The 22,551-nt window shown below is 40.9% G+C and overlaps 1 protein-coding gene across 2 annotated transcripts in view; it reads left to right on the top strand.

The window, feature by feature from the left end:
- Positions 1–2,662: 2,662 nt before the first annotated feature.
- Positions 2,663–22,551, top strand: part of SNX7 (sorting nexin 7) — a 28,193-nt gene continuing 8,304 nt past the window's right edge. The window contains exons 1-7 of one of the 2 annotated variants that reach the window (XM_056497889.1): positions 2,663–3,036; positions 8,574–8,756; positions 10,542–10,652; positions 11,057–11,221; positions 12,137–12,338; positions 14,165–14,364; positions 17,460–17,537. In XM_056497889.1, the coding sequence (XP_056353864.1) occupies positions 2,869–3,036; positions 8,574–8,756; positions 10,542–10,652; positions 11,057–11,221; positions 12,137–12,338; positions 14,165–14,364; positions 17,460–17,537 (1,107 nt within the window). In that variant the 5' untranslated portion in view covers positions 2,663–2,868. The remainder of the gene's footprint in view (positions 3,037–8,573; positions 8,757–10,541; positions 10,653–11,056; positions 11,222–12,136; positions 12,339–14,164; positions 14,365–17,459; positions 17,538–22,551) is intronic. The other variant, XM_056497888.1, reaches the window with a different exon arrangement.

The following is a 22,551-nucleotide window of genomic DNA, read 5'->3' as shown; positions in this document are numbered from 1 at the left end:
CCTTTGATGAGTTTTATTTTGTTATTGCCTCACAAGTATATAATCTGAATTTAAATAAAGATGTACTAAAAACTCGGGTTGTAGATACTTATTCTATTCAGAAAACTTGCAGGCCTTTAGCAGAACATGTAGAAATGAGGGTAAAGCCAGTGAAAACTATATACAATCAGGTATATATAAAAGTCAGAAAACAAATTAGTCCCACTTCTTAGTGATGGACAAATGACAGAGTAGAAAATTTACATTTGTAATAGTCACTTGTCATCAGCCTTTGGTACCTGAAGGCGATCAAAGGACATAGGAGCAGCGGCGACACTGGAAAGACACAGAGGTAGGAAGGGCTGGAGATTCGACGGCACATGAGAAGCATGTGCACCACAAGGAGCCGCAGCACGGCCCTGGCAGCAGCTGGGGGAGAGCAGCGCTCAGCCGGGCGCCGTGCAGGCTGTGGGGACAGCACACCGAGGGCTTCCCGAGGGGAAAGCAGCACACCGAGGGCACCCCGGGCTCCCTGAGGGCTGTGCAGGCTGTGGGGACAGCACACCGAGGGCTTCCCGAGGGGAAAGCAGCACACCGAGGGCACCCCGGGCTCCCTGAGGGCTGTGCAGGCTGTGGGGACAGCACACCATGGGCACCCCGGGCTCCCTGAGGGCTGTGCAGGCTGTGGGGACAGCACACCGAGGGCTCCCCGGGCTCCCTGAGGGCTGTGCAGGCTGTGGGGACGGCAGCACACCATGGGCACCCCGGGCTCCCTGAGGGCTGTGCAGGCTGTGGGGACGGCAGCACACCATGGGCACCCCGGGCTCCCTGAGGGCTGTGCAGGCTGTGGGGACAGCACACCATGGGCACCCCGGGCTCCCTGAGGGCTGTGCAGGCTGTGGGGACGGCAGCACACCGAGGGCTCCCCGGGCTCCCTGAGGGCTGTGCAGGCTGTGGGGACGGCAGCACATCATGGGCACCCCGGGCTCCCTGAGGGCTGTGCAGGCTGTGGGGACGGCAGCACACCATGGGCACCCCGAGCTCCCTGAGGGCTGTGCAGGCTGTGGGGACAGCACACCATGGGCACCCCGGGCTCCCTGAGGGCTGTGCAGGCTGTGGGGACGGCAGCACACCATGGGCACCCCGGGCTCCCTGAGGGCTGTGCAGGCTGTGGGGACGGCAGCACACCATGGGCACCCCGGGCTCCCTGGAGGCCCAGAGCTGAGGCACAGCAAAGAGCAGTAGGGCAGAGACAGTAGACAGGGTCGGAAAGAAAAGAAGCCTGGGCATCTCGTACCAGTTATTCTGTTGTTATCCCAATACTACAGAAACTGTTTGTTTTCACTTACTGGAAAGTCTCAGGCACCAGCGAGCGTCCGAGGCTCCAGGACCGGCGCGTCCCGTCCCCTCCGGGCGAGAGCCCCAAACGCTGCTGGCACCTGAGGTGTGGAGCGGGCCGCTGGCACCGGCTCCTCATGAGTTTTAGGGTATTTCTTGAACAACAATTAAAACGTCTTAGTAAACACTCTCTAATTAGGCAGACATAGTCTTTGTCTCTTTGCACAGTTCAGTGAATATTTACTGGTTTTTTTTAAAATTTTAATCCCTTTATTTCAAGTTGTGGTTCAAGACTTCGCTGAAAAGCGTGAAATATCAAATGTATTTCCTCATCAGCTGCCAGCAGTGTTTCACGAAGGAATACTTTTTCAAAATACTTTCATTTGATTACGAGGTTTGCCTTTTCTAATTTGACAGCAAGGGAACCAAGCTACACAAAGGCAATGTTGTATCTGCCTGTTTAAGAACCCGCCCACGACTCCTGAAATTTACATTAACAACAAAGTTGAGTTCAGCTGTTTCAGGCGGCGCCGGGGCAGACGCTGAGCCGGGTTCCCCTCGGAGTAGACGCGGCGCTGGGGCCGAGCCGGGCCGCGGCGGAGCTCCCGAGGGCGGCAGCCGGTGCCAGGGAGGCGCCGCAGCCCACGGCCGCCCAGAGCTGCCTTCCTTCCCCTCCCGCCGCTCCCTGCCCGGCCCTCCTGCCAGCTACAGCGCCGGCCATTGCTTCACTTCAATACTGGCAACTTTGGAATCCCACAATTCCCATGGGTGTACTTTAAAAAAGAGACAGCTTTGCTGCTTTTAAATGTTTGGTGTCTCCCTGCCGGCTGCTTTCCTGATGTAATATGGTGTCACTTTGTTTTCACAAGCACATTTCTGACGCCAGTCCCTGGCCTCAGCATCAGGACACACGCCTGACCCCAGAAAGGGTCCAGCTACGAGCGACAGAACGGCTGCCCCAGAGAAGCTGTAGAGAGGCAAGAGACAAAGCAGCAAAGCATGGGTGTTGCCCGCTGCCCTGGTGGCGGCACCTGGGCGCTACCAGGAGGGGAAAAAAGAAGCAACCTGGAGAGCGCAGGAAAGAAAGCCTGGGTACGTCCCTGGCGGCTCGGGGACTGCCGAGGGCAGTGGGAGGCTGCCTGGAGCGCACGGAGCTCTCCAGACCAAGGCACTGCACACACTTCCCAGCGGCTCCAGCCAGCGGCAGCCCCGCGGGCGGCTCGCCCAGTCCCGCGGCAGCGCCGGGGGCGGCCCGGGCGGGGTCCCCCGCACGAACCCGCCTGTGGGCGTTGAGCCGCCCCGTCCCGCCTCCGCAGAGGCCGCAGCCGCAGTCCCCCCGCCGCTGCCCGGGCCTGCCGGCAGGCTCGACGCCTCCCGGCCCCGTTCGCTCCCAGCCCGGCCCGGCAGCGCGGCCCTCCCGCCGCCGCTTCCACTCCTGCGCACTGGGCGCGCCCCCCGGGCAGCCGCGGCCAGGGGCGGGCGGGGAAGCCGCCGATTGCGGCCCCGCAGGGAGCGGCTGTGGCGGAGCCGCCGCCCCGCTGGCAGGGCAGGATGGAGGCGGAGGGCCGGGTACCGGGGCCACCGCTCCCCGTCGGCGGGGAAGGGACCGACTCGCATCTCGCTGCGGGTGCCCTCGGCACGGCCCGGGGGCCGGTGCTCGCCGCCGCCGAGGTGCTGGCGCTGGACGATGAGGAAGACGACCTGGAGGTGTTCAGCAAGGTACGGCAGCGCCCTCCGAGCCGGGGCGGCCGGGCGGGCTCCTGGTACTTTGCCCCACGGGCGCCGGGCGGGACGGGACGGGACGGGAGGGCTCCGCCCCGGGCGGCGATCGCGGCCTCTGCCCGCCCGCCCCTCGCACGCGCGGTGCTCCCGGTGCTCCCGGTGCTCCCGGTGCACCCGGGGCTGGTGACGGGCCCGGCTGCCCCGGGGGCAGCGCTCGGCGGCGCCCGCGCTCCCGGGCGGCTTCCCGGGCACGAAACGCGGAGTTGCTGCTTCGGACCAGCAGTGCAAGTCATGACTGCGCTTACCTTAAATGTGCCATCTAACCTGGGCTCGTTGTATCCTTGTCATCACTTACGTTCGTCAGATGCCGTATGTGTATCTGTAAGTTAAATAAACAGTCGTGTTTAGTAATTGCAGTTGTGTTTGAATGTAAATCAATGTTTCCAAGTTTCAAATTGAGTTTTCTTTTAAAAGATGAAGTCTCACCTTCACATAGGAGATTTCAGAAGATAACATCTGAGTTTTGATGAAGGTAATAAAATGAATGGAACTGACAATGTATCAGGGTCCACGTTCAGAGAGCAAACAGCCAGGTGCATGCATCCAGTCTGGCTGATAGTGCTGGTTTTAATTAAAGCAGTGAGGCTTCCACGTATATTGTTTCTCATTTAGTACTGATTCAGTACAGGTTAAGACAAGACTTCTGTCTTGTCTCCTCAGCAGTTAAAGAAGATGGCATGTCATGGATCTATTTGCCTTATCAAGGCAGCGTCTAAAATATAAGTGCATACGGAGAGCTAGGGTGGAAAAAATATATATGGGGCTAGGGTGTCATTGACCATCTGAGACTTGTGAACTGCTGTGACAGGATGTGTGCCATGGGAGAGAAATAGCAGTTACATTTCTGATTTGAAAAAGTGACAATGTATTTCTATTCAGTAGGACAGATTGTCATAGGGAGTGAGTGTGTGGTTTTTATATTTCTGTAGGTGAGAAACACTGTTGTAGTATGGACGAATACAAACTATTGGAGTAGACTTCCTTCTTAGGACCTATGTATTTAAACTCTGACTATAATAGAATTCTTGAAACTCACAGCTTTTAATGCCAGAAGAGACTCTTAGGTGATTTAATAGTCTGTAACGTGCAAGAGATCAGGCTAAATTGCACCAAGTTACCTGTATTTTTCTGAAGCATAACTAGGGTCAGGCTGAATTATATTTTCTTGGAAAGCACAAGTCCTGATTTGACATAAAAAGATGAATGATTCACTGAACTCACATGCAAAAGCAGTGCTAAAATGTAATTTTAGTTGTTTAGGCTCACTTTGCATCCATTTCCTTTTATGAGCGAAGTTCAGGCTTTTCTGCATGAAAGTATCTGCTTACCAACACAGTGTATTGATGCGTGTTATGCTTGCTTGTCAAGACCAATTCTCCTTTGGAATAAAAAAAAATAAAAAGAAATGGAGCTAATACAAGTTACTGCTGCTTTGTGGCAAATATTGAGATCTTTAAACTTTTACCTAGATTCATGCCAAATATTTTTTACATATATGAAATCTTAACTACATATATTGATGCATGCTACATGCTAAGGTATTCCTGCAAACAAGAAAATTTGGCATATTATATAAAAATACAGCTTTCCTTCCAAAGCTTGGATACCTGCATGTAGTGGTTGTATATATCAACCAGAAATTCATGGTTTGTTTTCAAGTGCAATTTGAGATCTGATCTTTTGAGCTGATGTAAATCTGTGAGGTTGGTTGGGCTTTACACCCTATTTATTCCTGTTCCATATATTCAAAGGAATTTGACAGGCTAAATGTAGCTTGCAACTAAGTTTTGTAAAAGCAATTTTTCCATAACATACTGTTGCAGGACTACCTTGTTTTAGATTGCCTGTTGATGGGGCTCCTGCTGCAGTGTGTAGCCTTTGCAGGCCAGGCGGGATGGCAGCAGCCATGCAGAGCTCACTGCCTGCCACTCCCGTCAGCTTCATCTTTCTCAGTCCAGGCAGTGGAATGTGCCAGCTAACAAAATGGTGAAAAATGAGATTCTTAAAAATTGTCAAACGCAATACCTTGAGTTATTACTCAGAATGTAAACACTGGGCTTCTATTTTATGAAAATCCATAGATGTTTAACCTGATAGTGTTACAAACCATTGACCTGGTATCCTCTGACATATCTCAAATATTACAGACCAGCATCTTCAGCAGCTCTGATAAAGCATTTCATGATGTGATGTGCGTTTCACTTCTTATCCTAGTTTCCACTGCCACTGAAAAAGTTCTGAATTCTTTTCAGCAGGCAAATTCTAGGAGCTGAGTTGTGAGTCACACAGATGGAATGTTTTCAACCTGCTTTCTTCCCTTAGCTTTTAAGTATAGAGTACTGCCTGCATCACAAATACCCATTCAGTTGTCTTTTGCATTCCTTGATAACTGATATGTAGCATTGACAAAGCTGTCAGCAATTTACTTAGAATCTTTAGCACCTCTGCTTTCAAACTCTGTTTCACAGTGTTTGTCTGCATTTCATAATTGCATAAAACTTAATGATATTTCTGAAAAACATGTATATGTCACTTCAGAATTGCATAGAGACTAATCTTCAAGATTTTTCTTTAAGTTCATCAAGGATTTGAGGCAGAATAGTTCCTTGGCCAAAAAAATTCACTTATAAATCAGTCTTCCAGAATCTCTTTGCTCTTTGAAGAATGCTTCAACAACCAAGCTATTCACTTATTAGACAAACTCCGCCCTGTCCTTTATCTCAAGACTTGGTTTTGGATCTTGGCTTCAGATCATTGCAAGCTCAGGATCCTTGTTTGGATGGATGGATGGATGGAGCACAGAGGTAACCTTGGGTCAAGGACACATGCTGTGGGAGCCTTGTTTAGACAAACCCCCAGGCTAAGTGTCTTCTCCAAAGAGCTGCAGTCTCAGCTGTGTGTGTAGCCTGTTTTGAGGCTGCTCTGGCTGTAGGAGTGTTTTCTTCCCTTGTATATTTTGGAGTGTTGCTGACCAGTTGCAGTAAAATGTGGGACAGATAGGGTACCTGCAAGTATTAGAGAAAGGAGACCTAGAAAAAGGCCTCGTGCTGGAGGAGCTCACTGATTTTCCATTGCTTTGGTCTCTTGGCCAGTAAATCAAAAGGCACGAAGCTGTTTTTGGACTGGCACACACAGCTCTACTAGCTGCTCTGTCAGGAGGGAAGGGAGTTGGAAACAGAAGGGGTACTGCAGGTAGGTGGGGATGGGGGAGGTTTGGGAAAGGACATCATTTTCTGGGGCAGGGCCTTGATGCTCTTTGCATGGAAGAAGGTTATACAAGCCAAGAGCTAGAAGAATTCTCTTCTTCCTGTGCTACAAAACTGCTGCCCTCATCTGTATTTACACAAAAACATAGTTCCAACCACAAAATTACAGCTGTATAGAAAATTACCATGTTTTTTTTTTACTGTATTTCTGTGATGACATCAGACTTAGACCACATGAACTTCAAGAATTACTAGGAGTGAACCTGAACTATCACGAGGATAAAGAGACAGATGTTTGTTTAAACTCACATGTATTCATTCATTCGTGTGCACGTGAATACTGCACTTATTAAATAAAACCAAGACTTGCGTATTGTGTGGATCTTTATTGCCCATATTTTGTTTCTCAAGCCACATATTCATAAGCCCTTCCACATAAACATATACTTTCAGACACCTGCATGAATAGAGCAATTTTCAGTAGCAGCCTAGAAGAAGGAATGAAACATTAGGACATTAATGCCCCAAGGAAAATGAAAAAATATGAAACACATTTACCTTGATCCAATTTAAGCCTTGCAGAGTCATTACTCCTCAAATTATATGGCCATTCAAGTCCCTTAGATGCTCACATGCATTTTTGTTTCCCTGGAAATTTCCCATTGCCTCAGCACTTTGAATTGCATGGGCTAGCAGGCTCTGGGAACAGCTCTGAGTAAAAGTAAAATGACTGACAGGTGACAAGGTGTAATATTTAAAGTGTTGTCTTTAGTCTTCTGTGTTGCTTTTGTCTCCTGGTTCAAAGAACTGCATGTATGTGATGGGAGCAGAGCTGGTACATAAGCACTTTCTGAGCATATTCTGGGCATAGTTCCTGGTATAAATGTCTCTTCCATATTTGTGGGAGTACATTGATAAATCCAAAGATAAAGAACAAGCTCAGGTATTTCTATCCAGAGAAAGTTTTGATCCACTTGAATTCAGAGGCAAAAAGCCACTCTCCCGCAGCTCAGCAGCACTGCAGTGGGGTTCTCATTCTGTGAGATCAGCCTTGGGATGATGCTATGACTCCTGTTAGTGTGGACTCTCATTTTTCCAGTCCTGCCATTTGAGCAGTTTTCTCTTTAACTACATCCCTGTTCTCCTTCCTTCATAGTTAACAAGGCTCTGGAGAGGGCAACTCTTTGCCACTCATAGTGTAGTCTAACTACTCTTTTAGAAAACTTCTGGAAAGTAGATTAATTTTAAAGTTTGCTATGAAAATAATTCTTTGCATTGCATGTATTAAAAAAGCCATATATGGTATTTGATATTTAAAATATAATGATTTATTTCAATTTCTCTGTTATCTCTAAGGATTTCTTAATTTGTTATGCTCTTTTATGAAGTCAGTTAATTCAATTTATTTTCATAGTAACAGTATCCTTCAAGATTCTAGATTAGTAGATGTCACACAGACTTGTATCTAAGGAAGAAATGCTTGCCTGTCTCCAATTTCCACCTTGTTTCTCAGCAGTTGAGTGAACACCATTGAAGGCACTAGTAGAAGCAGCTGCTATGGGGACATATTCTTACCGAGTTGTGTGGAAGTTGTCAGTGGGTCAGTGCTATCAAAAAGAGGTTTTTCACTTCAGCCAAACAGTGCTTTGACTTACTTTTAGAAATTAAGCAGCAAATTTGTACTGCATCTTTACTTACTGTTTTCCTTAAAAAAAAACAAATCAAAACAAAATCACTATTAATTTATGTACCTGTAATTGTTTTCCATTTCAAATTTTATTTTAAAATAAACTCGAACTGAAATACCCAATTCCAGTAAAAATTCTGATTTGGATTTTGCCTTGTTTTTTTTGAATCATCATTATATTTATCCATCCTGTTCAGGTAATTAGAGATAATTCAAACATTGTAAGTCCTCAGTAACAGGCTTCTAACAATTTTAATAAAACTGGTGAGGACCCTACAGTTAATGGGTGCTTGGTTCATAACTAATTGTAATATTCATAAGCAAGTTCTCTTTCTAGCTCTGCATAACATTCTTCTCAAATTGTAGCATTTAGTTCTTTCATCCATTTTATTATAAATCTCATTTCTTACATCCTCACCAAAGCAAACACTGAAAAGGATAATAGATTTGCTATGTACTACGTAATTCTTTCATCTGCTCCAAATTTTATCTGTTCTGTCAGGTTATTTTAAAGCTTGCCATCGGAGACGTGTTTGTATACAAAGGTTATTGATGTGGATGTTCTCATGTCTTATCTGTAGGATATATCTCTGACTGAGGTAAACTCATTCAGTCCTTCAGTGCCAATATCCCCCTCATCAATGATAAACCAGTATAAATTTGAAGATGGGCCAGAATTAAGAGATCTGTTCATTACAGTCGATGATCCTGAAAGCCACATTACAGCCATTGAAACGTTTATTACATACAGAGTAGTCACAAAGGTAAGTATCTATTCATGGTTTAATGGCTTACTTTGATAACAATTGGCATTTTCATTCTTCTTGCACACCATTCTCTGGCATATTACTAAATTTAAACTTTAATTTTGCGATGAGTTACAGACAACTAAAACTGCATGAACTCTGCTATATACTGAAAAAAAAAAATTCAGTGTGAGTCTGCATACACATGTGCCTAAATTCTTTATGTTGAGAAAATAGTTAATAATTCTTCAGTGGCAAAATGAATGCTGTGAGGCAATAACATTTTCTATTGTGATCTTCAGCAGGAACAGGAGACCACCAAAGGACTGATCCACTTTGAAGACACTATATTAGCACAAGTATTGATGATTTTTAGATCACTTACAGGCTACCAGTCTTAGGTCTTGCATAAACATTACCCCTACAGTCTTTCAAATCCATTCTTTTCTAATTGCAGCGTCCATTAACACACGGATGTTTGCTTCCCATGTATAGTTGCTTGTGATTTCTTAGGAAACTGCCACAATTCTCTAATGAAAAAATAGTATTAGGAAACAATTAATTGTATTTTTAGTTGTCCTAAATGCAAGTTATTTACAGGAATTAAGGAAGAAAGTCAGCCTTGTGAGACCAGCCAGGTCTTCTGAGATTACCAGTAAATATTCTGCAGGCTCCATTTTGAGAATTGCACTGTTAATTTATTTTACTTTGAGTTCTTTCAAAAAGATTCCTTTAAAAGCAAATTTTCAAATGGGCATTATTCATCTTTAAATAAGAGAAGATATAAATTCCTCATAAAATATTTAATGAGTAAGAAGAGAGCTATCTTTGTTAGGTTGCTAGCAATAATTTTCACTTTATGCCTGTTTCTGTAGACGAGAGAACATTTTTTCTTCAGGCAAGTATGAGAGGGCTGTAAGGTGGATTGCTTTTGCTTTTTTTATCTCTTCTATCCTTTCTTATCATATTTAATTTGGAGTGCTGGTTGTTGATGATAAAGTAATAGCATTCCTCCCACATACCTTGAAAAATTTTTATTCAACCCTCAAAAATGTTTAGATTACAAAAGCATGTTTTGAGGTTTTTAGAATTTACTTGCATCGCGTTATAAATCTCTGTGCAACAATGAATGCTAAATAGCAAACATTAATGAAAACATGGGCTCTTTGTGGCTTGCCTCCAGAAGACAGAGCAGTGGTAAAATAAATCTCACGGTCTGACAATTTTGTAATCTGTGATAAGCATTTTTTGTAGGCATTAAAGGTTTGTTGGCAAGTTCTAACAGGGGGCTGCAAAACTGGAATTGATGATGGGCTGCAGAATCCATTAAGCAATGCAGGAAGTGTTATTGCTGTGATATGTTGAAGTTTCCATGTTTTAAATGTGGGGATTATTGAGTAATGTCACCAGGTCCCAAGGACATGTGTCAGCTCTCTGGGCTTTGTTCAGAGTGCTTAAAAATGGACTTTCCTCACTTGTAGATTACTAATCACTTTTTAAAAAGTGCCCTAAAAGTAATGAACATAATTGTGGTAAGATAATCATTATATGTCACTGCACAAAGTGCAGCTTGGTACTCACTTTTTTTTTTTCCATAATAGAACTTTGATGTCTTGCTGAAATAGGATGTGTTAACTCTTCAAGAAGTTGATCATTGTTCTTTAAAATAACAGCAAACAGCAGTAACAGGGACCAAATAGAATGTATGCATTCCCTCAAGTGCTCAGTTTTCTCCAAAATTTAAAACTTTTCTTTTGCTGGTATTCTAACCTAAGCCTTTTTTTTTCTGTTTTTGGTTTTCAGACAACCCGTGGTGAATTTGACTCCAGTGAATATGAAGTTCGAAGACGATACCAGGATTTCCTTTGGTTGAAGAGCAAACTTGAAGAAGCACATCCAACACTGATTATTCCTGTTTGTTTGCTAAAGCTTAAGTTACTTTTCTTTGTTTATAAGATGACTCCAGTTTTATACAGAGATATTTGAGGTCTTTTTTCAGCTTCTGAAGTTTCACAAATATTAAGCCAACTTATTTTCCTTAGCTTTATATGTACATGACAAAAATCACATAAAGATATTTCTTAGGGTTTTAATTGTGGCATTTGCAGTAATTTATGTCCTTTCTTAGTTGTACTTGTGTTCTTCTGCACTGTATATTACAAGAAAAATGGTATATCTTAGTTGAATATGGTAACTTTTGGGTTGTTGCATCGTGGATTTTGCAAGGTATGCCTGTGTTTTTTAGTAAGCAGAAGAACTATTGTAATACTCTGAATATTATGCAAATTTTACAATATATTTTTTCTTTATTTCCTTAGCCATTGCCTGAGAAATTCATAATGAGGGGAATGGTGGAACGATTTAGTGATGAATTCATTGAGACTCGAAGAAAAGCTTTACATAAATTTTTGAACCGTATTGCTGATCATCCAACTTTAACTTTTAATGAGGACTTCAAAATTTTCCTTACTGCACAAGCCTGGGTAAAATGCCTTTGTTTTTACTTGCAGTTATGTCAAACCACATGTTATGTTAGTAGGGTATGTGGGGAGCCTCCCTGGTTCAGTACTCAGTAGTGTCATCCCATGGCTTAGTACAGAAGTGGCAGAAGCAGGCAGGGATTTGTGGAATATTCATTACCTGAGATAACCTTTTCTTCTGTAGTTTTGGTAATCATGCACATGACCATAAATATTGCTGTACCTTCCAAAGTTGGTTTTGTTACTGCATTTTGGATTTTTGTGGCAAATTCATAGTAATTCAACTCTGTGTGTTTTTTGGTATACATTTAAGTTTCCAAGATTATGAGAAAAACTGTGGTTTTAATTAATTATTGTTTTGGCATGGCACTTTTTTTTTTTTTTTAAGTATTAGTAATCTCATAAAAGAAAAATACAGGTTTTTCTTGTTGCATTGTTGTAAAATGTGTCCAGTTGCAAATTGGAGTTTTGTACTCAGAAAAGCCTTCCTATGAATTTCAGCAATGGTTATTCTAGCAACATATAAAATAAGTTTAAAAAAATAGATGGATTCCTTCCTCTAGCAGGAGCATTGTCTGCTTTTCTCAAAGACTTACTTCTGCAATCATCACATCTGCTTTCCTGTTCAAAAAGCTAAATTGCAAACTAGCTAACTCACCCTGAGGAGTGAAGGGGTAAAGGTTCTCTGCCATCTTCAATCATTCTTGTGACACTGTAATACCTGTTTGCTCAGAAAGGCTTAGCTAATAAATGCTCAAGACAGGGATAATTCTGACAGTGGTCTAATAATGATAAGATTTATATACAAAAGGTTTATATATGTAGTTTTGTTAAAAGAAAAAAAAAAGCACTTTATTTACTATTTTCAGAGAATTAACAAAAGTACCTGGAAGTAAAGAGAGCTTGTTCTGTCTTTAGGAACTCTCCTCACACAAGAAGCAGGGTCCTGGTTTGCTGAGCAGGATGGGACAGACTGTCAGAGCTGTAGCATCCTCAGTAAGAGGAGCGGTTAAAAATCGTCCTGAAATGTTTACAGAAATGAACAATTACATGGAAACATTTAGTCAGAAAATTAACATACTAGATAAAATAGCCCATAGGATTTACAAGGAAGAAAGAGGTAAGTAGAAAACATGTATCAGTTTTATTGATTTAAGAAATTAAAAAGTAAATTAGTTTTCATTGTGGCAGGCAAAATACTCTTTCCAGCAAACAAGGAAAAAGGAAGATTTTTATGTTTATATTGTGTTTTTCTTTCTGGTTATGTTTTTGACAGACTTTCAAGTTTTAATAGTTTTTTAATAGGAAGAGTTTTAACATGTCAATCAGCTACTTATAAGCAACTTAGAAAAATATTTTAACGTATGTTTTTTGGAAAGCTGCATGACCTTTGGTTTTTAACTTTCAAGGGAATGTACAGTTTTCTGTGCAATCTCATAGTGAAACGAGGCTGTCTTCATTCCAGATCTCTAAACTTCTTTTTGTTTAGTTTTGCTTTGCACCTTTTTTCTGTTGAAAAAATTGATTTTAATTTTTTAATACCTTCATTGTTAGCCATAATTTTTGTCATGGTAAGCTGTGCCTACTAGAGTTTTCTCAGTAAGGATGGCTTTACCTGAATTTTTTCCTTAAGTAAGAGCAGTTCACACATCTAGTTGGAATGCTAAGTTACTGACTTTTCCTGAGATGATCCTGATCTCAGACTATGCCTGTTCAGTAGAATTTCCACTGGGCAGCACTTGAAGTATTTACTTGTTTATATAATATAATTTGAAGAGCTTCACTGTGTTAATAACTGGGTCCTTGAGCTTTGTTGTGCAGTATCACCAGATATCAGTGTGTCCTCACTGAATTGAAAGGGTGTTATAAACGAACAATACATGTTGGTGAAAAGAGTTAATATTGATATTATTCCCTCCAGTGAAAGTATCTGTCTAAGGTCTGCAAGTTCAAAATATTTCTTGGAAAAGCTTAAGAATTTGGACATGCTCCCAAATGTTGTAGGTTATATCTTCTTTCTAGAAGCAACACTTGTCAGAACACTTGTGTGCAGGGCCACACTGTTGTGAATAGGAATTGTTGATAGCTGTGATACAGAGAACATTCCTGCTTGCAGTACCATAACATGGGGTTCTTGATTGCATCTTCCATAGAGGGTTTGTTGGGTTTTTTTTGTCCAAATAATCTCAAAGTAAACATTACACTCTTTATGCCACATGACTGTTTTCTTAGAACATTTCTCCATTATAAATTTAGTAGTCACAAAATTGCATTTTCAATTAATGACCAGTGTGTTCACAGTGTCCTCCTGTGAACTGCAGCTTGCCTGTGTTTAGCCTTACCAAATGTCACAGTGATTTTTGGGCCTTCTCTCTGTTTATGGATTATCACTTGGTCTAGAAACTTAAGAGAAGTAATTAATAGAATATCCCTGTATTTAAATTAATAAAAACTACTGAAGGAGATACCTGCTGAGCAGGAGTGAACTTCAGTGTTCCTCCTGAAGCTTTTGGGACATAACAAAGCTTCTAGTTTTAATAAATGAGACTATTTGGAACGTTACTGTATACCAAGAAGCAGAGGAACGCAGGGCAGTAGAAGTCAACAAGTCAGACCAATTGCTGTGCCTCCTATATGAAGACAGAATGAAGTAATGCAGGTAATTGGTGTCTGAAAACAGCTCTTCAGGTCTACCTGAGTATGTGTGACACTGCAAAATGTCTGGGGCATTTTTGTTGATAGATTTCTCAAAGCTACTTAATTACAATACATTAATTGATTAGTTTATTTCAAAACAATGAACTGGAGTTTACTTATCTTGGTCATTTGAGCAAATTTAAACATTAGCATCAGTCTGTTGCTTGATTCACAGTAAATACGAAGTTGCAGCTGTATCACTTAGACCTCTGTTAATGAAGAGTAACACGTGTGTATGTTCCCTTTAAGACTATTTTAATGAAATGAAGGAGTATGGCCCCATCCACACGCTGTGGTCAGCATCAGAAGAAGACATTGCAGACTCCCTGAAGGGCATTGCCAGCTGCATCGAGCGCTGCTGCAGGGCTACGGAGAGGAGGATGGCAGGGCTCTCAGAGCACCTGCTGCCCATCTTACATGAGTATGTTCTCTACAGTGAAATTCTCATGGTAAGCTTTCCTGAAGGACTCTTTATGGCTCAATATAAGATTTGGCTTAGTCCAGTGACAATGTCCAGGACAGAATTTGTAGCTGATGAAAATGACTTTACAGTCCCTGTATTTACTTAGTGCAAAGCATGCACAGCATGCTGTCCATTATTGGGGAATTGATTGGTTTTGTTCTTCTTGCTAATCAGGCAAGAAGTGCTCTTTCCAAATAAGAAAAGCTTGATAGTTTTGCCTGGCAGGCAGCCCTGGGAAGTGCTAGGGTGTCTAGTTTTGCCATCTTCAGTGAGCTCTGCATTGTAGCAGAGAGGGTTTGGGGACAGCAGCTGAGAAAGACCTTCCCTGACACTGCTAAAATATGAACTCATTGAGTAACAGATTGTGTGTGGGGAAAAGAGTGGAGAGGTTTTTCCCTTTCTAGGAGCTTTTCCTAAGTATGTTTTCTTTTTTTTCCAGAACAGCTGGGAACTTCCAGTCCCTGCACCATTATATAACCATGTGTTAGTCTTTGCCATAAGCTACTGCTCTCAGTTCCCTTTCTGTATGTATTTTTCTTACACTTGGAGAGGATGTAAAAAATCAGACTCCAGAGTTGATATAGTCAGTGCTGGTGAATAATCAGCATAATTAAGTAACTGAATTCAGTATGTCATAATTCCCACTTTGCTGCCTACAGAAAGCAGAACATGTGTATAAACCCCTCTTTGTCTAGGTTTTGAGCAATGCCAGCTGCAGAATCTGTTTTTGTGGAATCCAGCTCCTGCTGCAGTGGTTTTTGGGTAGGGGCTGCAAGAGTCTCACAGGCCACAGGTAGAGCAAGACCCAAGTTAACTGAACCTTTGGTGGTGCTCTGCAGGGTATTGCCACTTTCTCAGCAAGGCTTAGCTACTGAGAGAGGAATTCCTGCTGCAATGACTTCTGTCTGGCTCACCTTCACCCTTTCTCAGATGTTCTCTTTTGTCCAGAGCACAGAGAGGTTTCTGGGGACAATCCCCAGGATGACTACCTGGCTTTTTCTGCACAACTTACAGTTTCCCACTGCATTTTTATTTTTTTTTCTGCTTGTAGCTTTCTTGCTACACTATGTAGCATTGGCAACAGTATTAGGCTGCCATGAGGTCCTGTCCAGAGGAGAATCTTCCTTCAGTAACTCACTGCCATTCCATTACTGTTCCTTTCCCTTCATTCACCATGGATTTTTATTTTACTTACTGCTTATTTCCCTCTTGCACTTTGGAGAGGGAAATACCAGTTACTAAAATAAAATACCTAGAAATACCTTGTAGAGGTCACCCACTAAACCTTTCAGAGTTAAACCCCTCATCGCAGGGACCTTGGTGCAAAGCTGCCAAGATCACATGCAAATGTGCAGAGCAAGGTGTGATCAATACAATACAATCCTTGTATTTTCCAGTGTTGAGAATTCAGCCTGTAACTGGGAAAAGGGTTGAATTCATAGCTAAAACATTTACATCTGGACCAATCCCTTCCTAACTTACCCACAGAGCAAGTCTGCTGTCCCTCAGGGTACAAATTACAGCATTAATTAGTTATGGGTCCATATATAATTATTTGTGGGTTTTGTGGCAAGGTACCATTTAATATTATACAGAAAACCTGTAAAAGTGTAATAATATGTTTTAAAAATATAGTGCCTTTGTTTGCCATTAGAAGTCAGCACTTTTTCTGTAGATGTAGTGCCTTAATATTATAGTAATTGGTTTTGTCTTGTAACTTAAAGTGTGTGTGTGATAACTGTTGCCAAGCACTCATTAAAGGTTTTAAAAGAGCCAAAAGAAATAGGTCAAAAGAAAGGACATTTGTATTATGAAGAAAAGCTGTTCTAGACATTTGTTTTGCTTCTGTGCTTCCAGCTAAACATTTTCTGTATTTATCTAACCAAAAGATTCCAAGCTATTGATGAGCATTTGTCTGTATTGCTAATTTATTGCTCAAAGTGAGGTTGAACAATTTTTTGTAGTGATTACTTGTTCAAAAAGAAACATCGAAAAATTATTTGAAAATTAAGCTCCTAAATTATTCTATCATGTTTGATGAAATGTCAAGATTTCAGAGAGAGCTCAGTCATATAAGAGAGCTAGAGAAGGTAGAGCTGCTTGTGCCCTGTGCTGTTTCAACATGCCCTATGCTAGAGGTGAATACTGAACATCTCTGCAGAAGAAGCAGTTGTGGCAAGGTAATGTAACAGAAGGTTTTGAGATTTGTTATTATATATGTCCTGCTTCTGATTTTCTTTCAAAAAGACTAAAGCCTTGAAACACTTCTGCAAGATAAGCATGCCAGAGTGTGCTATTACAAATGAGGAAGCTAAGACAAAGAGACATTTGTAAAGCTTCATCAAGGTCTCAGAGCAAATGAGCATTGGAAATGGAAATTTAATCTGTAACATTTTCGTGTTTTGTAGCTTAACAAGTAATATTCCTTCCCCTTTCTAATTATTTTTTTGACATTATGGTAAAAACCCAACACCTGATAAAATAGTTTCAAAGGAGATAAAAATTTCATATGCTGAAAATAAGCACATTATTAATGGTAGGAAAGCTATCATTCCTATGATAACTTTATTTGATTTTTCTGATTTGCCAGAACTATATTTGACACTTACAAGGTAATATTAAAGGTTAAAGTCACAATTAAAAAATGCCTTGTATACTATTTCTAGTCATTCTACTTTATATTGTAAATTTTACTCAAGATACTTCTGTTCATGAGATTTGGCAAACACATGTTGCTGTTTTTAAATGAGTATATAGTAAGTTAAGCTGATACCAAGTACACTGCTGTAGCAGTTCTACTCATACAACTGGCAGTGATACTGTGTGTGGCAGATTCTTGTGCCACTGATTTTGGATTTAATAAGATTATTGAAAATCTTGTAAGATAAATACATGGTATGGAAAAATAAGTCTTCATGATTTTTTTTTATAGAACATATATCTTGTAAAATTATTAAATGGTATAATTCCATCATCTTCTATATCAAATTGCCAAGTTGTTTGATGGTTTTCTGAAAGAGCTAAAATGTGGTGCAGTTTACTTCTTTTTTTTTTTTTTTTTTTTTTTTCTTCCATACTAAGGGTGTTTTGAAAAGGAGAGACCAAATTCAAGGCGAGCTGGATTCCAAAGTTGATGCTTTAGCCAATAAAAAGGATCTGGTGAGTATTTTCAGAAAGCCAGACTGTTCCAGGCCTTATTGTGACAGCAGGAGAGGTACAGAAGGACACCTGTCCCCTGAGGCTGGCACTGTCTCTGCCCCTCTGGTAGCTCTTTGTGCCAGGCTAAGGCCAGCACCAGAGAGAAGCAGCACTTCACAGCTGGGCTGCTGGAGGGAAGGGCTGGTCATGGTGGGCTACCAGCTTATTTTTAGCTTTTCTATTTGCTGAAATATTTAAAAGAAAGTAACAGTTTCTGCAGTGCTCTTGTAGCTGCTGCTTCATTGATGTAGGATAGGTAAAGTCAGCAAAGAGTCAGTGAAGCTGTTCATTAAACTTATTTAAACTAAAATGTTACGCCTTCTGTTTTTCAGGTTTGTTTTTTCTAGTTGGGCCCAGGGATTTTTTTTTTTTTTTGTTTCCAATATGAAACATTCATTCATTCTAGTGAAGTCAGACTATAACTGGTACCCCATGGGGGCATCTCCAAACCACCAGCAGGGCTCAGCAGCCAATTAAAAACAACTTCTGGGATGAGAATTGGCATTTTTAAAATTTTTGATTGTTAAACTCTCCAGCCTAAATAATGTCCTTTTAGCACAATATTAACACCAAGTGTTACACAGCGTAAATAATATGTAAAATGACTAATAACTTTTTTAGTACATCAAAGGAGAAAATCCTTCACATGTCAGATACTTTTTATTAGGCTTGTTGTAATTAGTTTCCCTGTAAAGATGAGCTGTTTAGATAGTTTTTGGGACTTGAAATGCATATTTGCATTTGATTTTTTTGGCACTGAGATTAATAAATAAGAATATATTGCTGATCTCTGATATCTACAATGGCTGTGGTATATTATATAACAATTTGCCTCTGTGTACTGCAGTGGGACATTAAGTAAATATCTCTGGTTTTGTTGTTTTTTTTTTCCCTGGAGCAGAAATTTTGTTTACTTACTGCCTTTGTGTCCTGTAGTTTGTTTTTGTTTTTCTATTTTCTTTGCTGTTTCTCCTGTCCTTTTTCCTTAGTTTAAAGCCTGAAGCTCTTATAAAATGCACAGAGGATGGTGAGTTGGAGAAGTCCCCTAGGCTGGGAGTTGGGTAGCCATGGCAGGTGCATTCAGTGATGAATTCAGCTCCACACAGCTTGTTTAGCAGGCAGAACCATTGTTGTTTACTGTAGAAAAGACACCATAGCCTGGCAGGATGTGCCATCTTTTCAGCATGAATTTCTGTTATAATCTGATGGAGTTTGCAGACAACGTGCATGCACTCCCCTTTTCTGAAATGTTACAAATAAAAAAGGAGTATTTTTATTTTAGCATAGTCTTGATCATACCATGTTAACTTGATATTGACAATGGTTTACTCCATCATGAGATGTTTGTACTTGCTTTCAGTAGGATTTTGAAATCAGTTTGTCCAAATTCATTCTTTCCACTGTGTATGTGTTTCCATATCTGCATTTACTATTTGGTAAAGGCTTTGGACACACTGATTACATAGGTATTCAGATCTTTTCTTTATCTTTTCAATCCCTCTATTTCTTACTAATTTCAGAGAATCCTGTTTTTGAGAGCCTGGTTCTCCTTGCAGTCTCAGAAGAGCAGTAAAACAGATGTCTGTTAGTCTAATCTGATAATAAAATCCTGTGTTCTCTAATTGAGTGTCAGCTGTATCCTGAAGACTTTTTCTTAATTAGAAGCTGAAGCCTTTTTCTTCTAGTAAGGATAGTTTGGCAACAAAGAATGGTGTACTGCTATTTTTAACCATTCAAGTGACTTAACTATCTTCTTGGTCATTTTTTTACTATGTTTTCATTTTTGTGTTGAAATATTTTTCAGACACTTCTAACCAGACTTATTTCATAATAGAAGGTGGTCATAACACAGGTATATTGTTGGAATGGGTGTCAAACACCAAGTTTGTGTGTATTTGCACATACCTATTCCTAAGCAGAATTCCTGTAGCTTCTAATAATCTCTTATGTCAGATTGAACTTGTCAGTGCAATCTAGTAGCCAGAAATTTTGCTGACAATGAGTGGCATGAAACCTAATCTCATTTGAAGTACATTTCTATCACAGATAAGGAGTCTCAGACTGTCATTAGAGCTGATAAAAGGCTGTGAGATATTTAGCATTGGACATGGCAAACATTAAATGATTTAGCAAACAATAGGTTGTACAGCCAAAGAATGCAAAACATCCCTAAGGTCAGTGCAGATGAAATAGGCTGGAATTGCAAATTAAACCTTATGGGACATTAGGCTCATTGGCTGGGAAAAAAATGTTTTCTTGAGCTGTACTTGTGCTTGTGGTGCTGCTACAAAAGCCAAAACCTTGGTTTCTCCTCCAAAATTTGGTCCCAAAGGAGGCAGTTGTTCAGGGTATGGATGGTTTGAAGACTGTGATTTTGGGTGCAGGCTCTGCCAGAGAGATTGGGCAGGACTTTGGTACCCTCCTGCTTATACAGACATTTCTTACCTCCAGAGTTGTGGCTGTAAAGATAGTGGGATAGGCTGCTACACGTCTCCCAAACCATCCTGAAGGTTACACAGCAACATTACTGTATCCCTATGGTTTGGGCATTTTACAGTTTTAGTCTTGCCACTAGGGCTGATGATAATTCTGAAAAAAGGTTGGTATAAATGTGCTCTGACAGAGCAAGATAAGCATTAAATGCCAACTCTAAGGATTCTAGTGCTCAGGCTTGAAACTGAGATGAAATGCTGAATCTGTTACATTCTGAATATATTTTGTGTTTTAACTCCAGGCTAAAAAGGGGTTAGTATCACCAAGCTATGATTAATTCACATAGCAGATAGAAATCTGTGCTGTTTTGCACAGTGAGGTAGTGTGTCACTTACCATGTAATTTGGCTATTGGGCCAGGTCTCTTTGGCCACAGCCACACAGTCCATGTCTGTTAGCACTCTGTCCTAGCAGTGCCTGGCTCCCACCTTCCTGTGCTCTGGTCCTGTGTTTGTTAGTGCTGTGCTGGCCTCTGGCCATCACTGATGGGAGATTTCATTTCTCACACTGGTTGTCTCAGTAAGATCAATGTAAGAAAATGGAGATTCAGAATCCTGTTTAAATTGCAGGATCAATTGTAACAATTTACACCTTGTAAATGAGGAACACACTAGGTAGATGTTTTAAGTCAAAGCCATTCTTCCATTTCTGCTGTCATGGCAGCTAAAGAGAGTAGCATTGATGGGTTTTTTTCAGTTGTGAAAAAGTAGACCTTGAACATCTCTACTTGACATGAGGCATAATGCTGCCTTTAGACCTTAAGTCCAACCCTTGCCAACATGTGGTTTCTTTGGGGCTTTAGAGTGGGATGTTTAATCTGCATACACAGGCAGAGTGGTGTAACAGGGTCTACCTGTCCATATCATGTTCTGACTACAGTATGGAAGAAATTCGTAGTTCCTTAGAAAGGCTAGACAAAAACAAACTGTAAAATAACTTAAAGTTGTAAAGTTATAAAGAATGAAGTAAGGGGAAGCTGCTGCACCCAGGACTTCTAAGTCAGAGAAGTTCTGTATGTGTGTAGACTAGTGCATTCCCTTATAGGAACTACTTTTTTTTTTTTTTTTTTTGCAAAACAGAGAATGGATTCAACTGCCTTTCTACTCTAAATCATCTTAAAATGTCATCATTTTCAGTATTCCGTGCACATTCATCTTTTGGTATTTGAAGGAAAGGCAATTAGCATGGAACATGGTCAAAATACCAAATCCAGTTGTCTTTAATTCCTTTAAAGCTAAATCCCCCACATTTAAACTTTGGATTAACCTTTTCATTCAGTGATGCAGTGATGGTAGTTGAAATTACCCTTGTCTGTAACTTGATTAGTGATCTGGCCAGATAACTGAACTTTGGCTTTTCAGTAAAGTAGAATTTATTTTTTTTTTCATTTTGTTCCTCATTAATAACCAGTATGTAATTAATCCAGAAGTGTGGCAAAGAAAGTCAGTGTAGAAATCAACATCTAACTAAAAATGTTTATTATTGGCAGCATATAACATAGATTCAGATGTAATTTTCAATTTTACTATCTAAGGAGTTCTTGTGTTCTTTAAGAGGTTCTGTGACCATTTCAGGCAGTGTTTGGTGACTCAGTTTGTGTCTGTCCCTACCCTCCCTCCTGCTGCACACAGTGACTGCAGTCCCATCTCTGCAGCAGATGATTCTGCACTGTAGCCACAGGACATGTACCTCATTCTGTAACCTGGTGCCAGCCAGAACAGACACAGCTGATGAGTAATTGACAATAGATAACCGAATTACTGAGAAACCAGAAAAACTCATTAAAGACAGGGCTGGTGTCCACTCACTCCCATTAGCTGGCAAGTCAGTTTGTGCATCTACAGTAATGAGAAGCAAATAATGGCTGTAGAGTAGCCCTCAAGGTTTTGGGCCCTGGCTTGCTGTGAAAGGATTTCTTCTCTGTAGAAGTCCTTTCATTTAATTTCTTTCTCTGCTTCTGTATTTCTTTTTCCCTCATATGGTCACACACAGTTCCAGAAGAAAAAATGGTTATGTGACAGGCAAGAAATCAGAAAGTTTGTGACTTAGATTTCTGCTGTCTTCTCCCCATTCTGTTTTCTCCTGTTGTCAAAGATTCTGTCAGGATTTTCTCAGCTTTTCTGGCCAAATCTAATTTGTACAATTGATCCTGCTTCAGTAAAGCCCTCTGTATATTTATTTTTTGATTCATTAATGTCAAGTGCTAGTGAGGAGGTGCCAGAGTCTGTAACTTCTCAGTGAATAAAAATTTCTCCAGGAACACTTTAATTCTGGTCTATATTTTCTGTAACTAATATTTCGGAAATTGTAGTGAGTTATTAATTAAGAATTAATTTTACATTAATCCCTGGGGAAAGACTTTTTTGCAAGTTAAATACCAACCTTGGTTTTGCAGTTCTCTTCGTCTCCACTACCGTCAATTGATTTCAATAATTTTGGAAATGTTGATTTTCGTAATATTTTTTAATGTTTGCAATTAATAT

This window comes from Oenanthe melanoleuca, chromosome 8 (assembly GCF_029582105.1).
Source record: "Oenanthe melanoleuca isolate GR-GAL-2019-014 chromosome 8, OMel1.0, whole genome shotgun sequence".
In the NCBI taxonomy this organism is placed as follows: Eukaryota; Metazoa; Chordata; class Aves; order Passeriformes; family Muscicapidae; genus Oenanthe; species Oenanthe melanoleuca.
This window is presented reverse-complemented; position numbering and strand designations above follow the sequence as displayed.